At 62.6% G+C, this 6776-nt stretch overlaps 1 protein-coding gene across 1 annotated transcript in view; it reads right to left on the bottom strand.

Moving 5' to 3' along the window:
* The window catches only part of PMEPA1 (prostate transmembrane protein, androgen induced 1), a 40813-nt gene extending 34211 nt beyond the window's left edge, over positions 1-6602 (bottom strand). The window contains 1 exon segment of the mRNA XM_025039925.1: positions 4700-6602. Within this exon segment, the coding sequence (XP_024895693.1) occupies positions 4700-4730 (31 nt within the window). The 5' untranslated portion in view covers positions 4731-6602.
* Positions 6603-6776: the final 174 nt, after the last annotated feature.

Below are 6776 nucleotides of genomic sequence, written 5' to 3' on the forward strand. Positions count from 1 at the left end.
CCCGTCCTGTCCCCAAGCCTGGGCCAGCAGGTACCGAGGCCTGAGCGTGTGATGAGCGCCCTGTGCCGCCTCGATGCTGGGGCATCTCCCCAGGACAGCAGAGCGGGGAGGCGCCTTCTGGTGGGAACAGGCCATTCGGAGAGGGCAAGTGACTGGCCACGTCACACAGCAAGTCCCGGGCAGAGCCGAGCCCCACCCAGCCTGACTCTCATCCCGGGCATGGCTCCCCGCCCTGGGCTTCCACGGCCGCCCCCCACTTCTCTTCCTGACTGGCAGCCGGCCCACCCACAGTGGCTTCTGCCCATGGCCTCCACTGAACTCACCAGGGAGGCGGCACCTTCACGTCTGTCCCCATCTCCCAAGACTAAGCAATGTCACAATCATCAGCAGTAAGAGTGGTGGCACTCGCCGTGCCAGGCAGGAGGGTGGCTTGTCTCACAAATCCCGTCCCCGTTCTTCCCGTGAGGAATTAGTGTGGGGATTCATGTCCCCAGCTCACAGGTGAGGCCACCAGGGCTCCAAGAGGTGACAGACCCTGCTGGTTCAGAACTGGACCTGGGACCAGAGCACCACACTGTAGTCTGCACCTTCCCTTGGCCAGCGCCAGGCAGGGACACCAAGGGCCAGGGATGAGGCGGCTTCGGGGTCCACGCTGTGGGGATGTTTCTGTCTACCCCACCCCTCACGAAGCACCGGGACATGGCGAGCACCCCAATCCCGCGAGGCAGGGGCTCGTGGGGGCGGCATCCTCTCCCCCGGGGTTCCCTGGGCTCGGGCCCCGCTGGGCGCTGCCCCCGGCCCGCAGCGCCTGGCACAGGCCGTGGGTTTTATTTAGACGTCGTCAGCTGAGCTGCTCTGGCACACAGGCCCGAGTGGGCGTCACCTGATTGGGTTTCACAGCGAGCTTCTGGCCCGAGCCGCCTCCGTCCCTGCATATCGGGGCATGTTCTGTTGGTAGGGCTGGCTGGTCACTCCCCGGGCAGAAAGAGGCTCCAGCCGCTGCCTTTGAAACCGGTGCCCTTTCACCCACCCCGCTCCTCTCTTCTCGTGGGGAAGATTCCTTCCTGCCTCGGCCCAAACCCTACTCTCTGGGGCTGGTCCCTAACCCTGACCCTGCAGAACAAAAAGGCAGGTGAGCGTCTAGACCGCCAGTCTGAACGTGAGGAGGGGCACTGTGTGCCGGACGGAGGCCTGGCCCCCCCCAGCTGGGAAGGTCGGGGCACAGCGGCAAGGAGGGGGTGGCTCTAGCCTGTCCCTCCTGGGACAGAGACATGGCCAGAGTCCAGCACCCGGAATCCAGCCTGAGTTGCTGCCAAGCCTGGACATACTGCTCCAAATGACACACGGGAGTCGTCAGCAGTCACTACAGGAATGCATTCACGGGAAGCCCTCAGAAAGTGCCTGAACCCAGGTGGCGTCTGTGACCACCTCGTTTATCACGAGGATCGGTTTAGAAGCTTCATGTGGACGCTGGGGTGACAAGGGTGAGGGTGTCCAGCAGGGACCCGGAGACCTTCCAGGATCTGGAAGGCCTTGCTCCAAGTCGGGGAGGGGACATGTCCCTGGACACCTGGTCACAGCCGCTGACTGTACGGCTCCAGGTCCCTACTCACCCTCTCTGGGTCTCAGGAACCTCGATCTGTAAAAAGAGGCTCGAATCAGCTCTGCAGCTCTGCAGACTTGTTTTACGGCAGAGGCCTTTGACGGCGAGTGAGAGTCTGACTCAGGAGCTCGACACGTCAAGCAGAAACAGAGGCGTCGCTGCCAGGGCTGGTGTGAGCCCCCGAGGCCGCCGGGCACGAACCACGTGCCGGCCCCTCCAAACACCCGTTCACCCCTCGCCGTGGCTCTGAGCCGGAACTGCTGGCACCAGCCCAACCGAAAGAAAAAGAGCTCGAGGCTCCGGGCAAAGGCACAAGCTCACTGTCCCGGCGCCACGACCGGCAGAGGGAACCACGCCGGCAGGAAGTCCCCACGCCGGCCTCCGACCCACCTGTCCCAGGGAGGAGACGCTGCGCAGCTGTGACAGGGCACCGACGACCTGGGGGGGACGCCTCCTTCCTCCTCCAGAGAGCTGCCGGGGGTGGGGGCTGCACCCAACTCCCTAACCCCTGGTACCAGCCCTTTCTCAGCAGACGCCTGGGGACAGGCCTGCGGGGAAGTCGGCGGCAGAAGAAACTGATCTCCCCATGGGAATCGCAGGCGTCCTGCCCCGTCTCTGTCATCTATCAAATTCTTTGCATTCTTGTCGTTTATCAAATTCTTGGAATTCTGGTTAAATGAGGAGCATATATCGCTTCTTACGGTCAGAGGCATCATCCTGTTTTCATTGTGACACAAGGGACAAATGCTAATTATCTCTCCGGGGTGTTGTGCGGGGCTCTGGGAGCGCTGAGGGGCCATTTGGAAAGACGCAGCAGAAGCCCGTCAACAGGCGCACGGTGGCCCTGTGATTCCACCGCTGGGACTCTGTCCTCAGAAACAGAGGGGACAACAGCTTCAGGGCCGCACCATGCACCGCGCAGCTTCGTAAGTGGAAGTCCAGCCGGCCCGGCCACCAGGACCGCCAGTGTGGCTGGTGTCCCAGCGGAGAAGGACCTGGGCCCTAGAGTCCCCGAATCCATTTCTCCTGCAAAAAAACTAAAAGTACGTGTCCCTGGCGCACACAGGTTCCAGACTAACACTCCAGAGGCCGGTGGAGAGGCCTCTCTCTCTCTCTCTCTCTCTCTCTCAAGTTCCATATTTGAGCTAAGATCCTCTGCAGCTGATAAATTTGGACGCATCCGTAGCACGGGACCAAAGCTCCAGTTCACAAGGTGGACGGGAAGGGGGAGCCGAGCGGGAAAGGTCCCGCCTGCCCTGTCTCTCCACACCTGTCTCGCCCCACCTGCCTGGCCCCTCCCCGCCTGCCTGTCTCTCCGTGTCTCCCGCAGGACTCCGGACATGTCGGGTTGTACCTTCCCCCACCGCCTCTGTCCTCCCCAGGCTGCACATGTCCAGAACATGGGGCCCGGCACCGCAGGTGCTCAGTAACCATGCTAAAGTAACTCACAAAGGTAGGAGCGAGTGTCAAAGAAGATGACCCGTCAGCGAAGTCCCCAAAGGAGCATGAAAGGGCACGACGCACCCAGCCTTCTGGCCCCGCCAGCAGGGGACCAGGGGACCCCCGTCCCTGACTTGTCTTCCTCCTCAGCACATCCAGAGGTGCCTCCAGCACGGGGCTGGGCTGGGGGCACCCAGCGGGCGGCGAGGGTGGAGGGGGTGCCCGGGGAGGGCAGGTGAGGCCCGAGGGGACGACAGTGTCTCCTACTCCCAGAACTGTTCTCCTGCCAGGGGTGCTGGGAGGGCCCCATGCTCTGGGGGGAACTTCCCCCAGAAGAAAGCATCACTCTGCTATGGAAAACTAGACAGGCCCCAGTGGTGACAAGCCGGAGCCAGGCCACCATCTCCTGGCCTAGATTTTGTCCGTGACACACGCACAGAGGGGCTGAAACCCACCTCTGGTGGCCACAGCCTCCCCCACTGTGTGGCCCTGGACCCCTGGACCTCTACTTCATCTGCAGATGGGCAGGACAGAGCCTGGGTGTGGCTGGGAGGGGCTGCGACCTGCAACCTCCGCGAGACACCCCAAGGCCCCATCCTAACTCCTCCCACTGGACGTGGCTCCCACCCCACCCTCCCCACCCTCCTCGTGGGGGTCCTGGGCTTCTGCAGGCGTGACCCCCTCACTACTGACCAAGTCCTCACAGCGAGCAGGCTGCATGTCTCGAGGGTCTAGAACGCACGGCACTGAGCTAAGCTTGGATTCCCTCACGACCTATGAAGCCAGTGACTCCTAGGACCCCCAGTTACAGATGGCGCAACAGGGGCTCAGTGGGGGAAGCGGCCCCAAGGCGACACTCCTGGGTGGCGGGGGTCGGATCCAGGCTGCTGGGCTCCACACCCAGCCCCACTGCCGTCCACTTCCTGTGTCCGGAGCCTCAGTGCCCACTCACACCCTACCTCGGCGGACTCAACAGGCTGGACCGGACTTCAGAGCAGGTGTACCCACGAAGTTACGGGGGGATGGGAGCAGACAACAGGGCTGCCAGGGGCAGGAAACCACGGACAACCAGGAGACAGGAACGGAGCCCCAGGCCTCACGGTCCCTGGTGCCCAGTGCCCCTTGGCCTGGCCCTCCTCCAAACCCCGTCCTCTGCTCTGGCCACTGTCCTTCAGAGGGGCCCAGATCGCCACCAAGCCTACAGCCAGTGGGGGATGGGTACGGCGACTATTGGCCCAAGGCGGAGTTGAGGGCCAAGGCTGCCACCTGGGGAAGTGGCAGAGAGGCCTCTCCGCATGGCTGGCACTGCTGGCCCAGCACCCACTGGCAGGGTGGCCTGCAGAAGCAGGAGTGGGGCCCCTCCGCCCACCCTGCTCACCTGGACACTCTCGGGGGGCACGCCGCCTCTCTCCGTGACCGACAGCTGACTGGCAAGCTTGACCAGATAGGTAAGGGGCTGTAACGGTCCCTCAGCTGAGCCCACAGCCCACGCTCAGATAATTAGGGGGCACGGCAGCCAGACTGCTAGGGTTCAAGTCCCGCTCTGCCACTCGCTCGCAAGGAGACCAGGGCAGGCGCCCTCCAAAGCTCGTGTGCCCTGCCGGGGGTGCTGGGCAGCATTCTCAGGGACACGGTGGGGCTGCCTAAGTGCCTCACCCTCAGTCACCCTCAGGACCGTTTTCGGCATTCACACTTCGTCATCGGCCAGTGACCCCGTTCCTGCTGCAGGTCACAGTCTCCGGGAGCGGTCCACCCACACTCTAACCAGAACCCACCAGGCAGTCTCGGGGCACCGAGACAGCCCAAAGCCCAGACAGGCCCCAAAGGAGCAGAGCCACGGCTGCGGCTCAGCCAGGGCCCTTCACATTCCAGCCGAGCTGCAGGGCCTCTGTGGGCCGCCATAAACATTCCCAGACAGGTAGTCAGGTGGGAGGAGTCCCCAGATGAGCAGAGGGCAAGGGGCGCGCCCCGGGGAGGCCAGCAGGTCGAAGAAGGTGCCTCCTCGCCCTTTCCTCTCGGTTCTGTAGGACCAGGCCCAGGCCGGGATCGGAGACCGGGGGTCCAGGCCCAGGAAGGCCTCTGAGTCGGGAGCTCTGACACCGCTGAAGAGGTTCAAGCCCGGGTCACTGTGGGGGTCTTCGAACGGCTCCCTCTAGCACCTGTCACACACTCTGTATAAGCACAGCTCTGCCAAACCGCCTGCCAGACAGGAGGCGGCCCCTCTGCCCGCGCCTCTGCCATCGGAACATCGCCCAGCAGGGGCCGTGGCCAGCAGACGGCAGGTGTGACATCAGGACCGCGCACCCCTGCGAGGCCCAGAGCTCGGACACACCCTCGCTCACTCACTCCCCACTGCGTCTCCTGTCTCTGGAGCCAGGAGGGCGCACCAGGAGGCTGCCTGCTACACCGCAGATCCCCTCTGTGAAATGTCAGGCACGAGGACCATTAAACTAAGGAGATGTTTTCCATTACAAGAGAAAAAAAAAAGAATATAGAGATCTTAGGTAAAACAGAGTCCAGACGACCCACAGCTGTGACCGGGCAGGTCACGGACACCCCGAGCCTCAGGGCATGCCCCTGCACACCGTGGGAGGGAGGGGGGTCTGTGACAGTCCAGCGGCGCCAAGGGCTGGCCCCCCGTCAGCACCAGCCTGAGGACGAAGCTGGACCGTCAGCTGCCGGAAGCCGCCCCGAGCCGTCTCTGCACGAAGGGCGAGAGATTCCTCTCCCTGCGTAACTCCCGCCCGTGAACTTTCCCCTTGGGTTCCCGAGAGCAACGTGACCCCACGACCTTGATCTCATTAGAATCGAGTTGACCCTGACCTTCAAACAGCCGGGTGACCTTACAAGGCCAAAGAGTGAAGAAGAAGGAAGCAGGCCCGCCCCGCGGGAGGCGCCTGGGTCTGCACTTGCCCAGTCCATTAAAGCCCCAAGGACACCTGGGACGTGCCACGCGAACGTCACTCCCAGCTGGCCTCCCAGCACACTTCCCCCAAATCTTCGTGTCACATTTTAAATACGTATTTGGTCGACTCCCTTCTACCACCGAGCCCCGTTTAAATAACAATCAGAAATCAACGAGGCGCTGGTGCCATTTTTCCTGATACCGTATGTTTACCATACACCAACCTAAACTCAGTTCCTAACGACTAAATGGGAAACGCCCGGCCAGATCCACACGCCATCTAGAATTTTCTCATGGGCTGTCAGTTTGCTTGGGGTCTGTTGGTGTCTCCAAACCTACAAGATAAGGTAGTTACGACCGGGGTGACGCCTTCGCTGGGTTCCAGATCCAGCACAGCCAATCACGGTCCTCCTGCTCTTGGGCGAGTGACCTCTGTCCTGAGCCTCAGTCTGCCCATCCGAAAGCTGGGTCTAGCGTATAGCGGCTCCCACACGTAGCACGGTGCCTGGTACACGGCAGGCATCCAGTAAACAGGAGCGGGGAACTACGTGTCGCCACATGCGGCCCAGAGAAGTCAGGACACCTGTTTCACAGGTGAAGAAGAACCGGGGGCCACAAAGCTGGTCAGTGATGGAGCCATGATTCTGGACTGTCACCCAGACTCTGAAGTCACCTGTGGTTGTCATGTTCCTCTTCAGAGAACGCCATAGTGGAGGGGACGGGGACCACAGCCTGCCAGCGCCACGCTCCCCAGTGAGGCACGGCCCCCCCGCCACCCCGGGACGCACAGCTCCATTCCTGGGTCCCGGGCACCCGTCAGCCGGCAGG

Source organism: Pteropus alecto, unplaced genomic scaffold (genome assembly GCF_000325575.1).
Source record: "Pteropus alecto unplaced genomic scaffold, ASM32557v1 scaffold45, whole genome shotgun sequence".
NCBI lineage: Eukaryota > Metazoa > Chordata > Mammalia > Chiroptera > Pteropodidae > Pteropus > Pteropus alecto.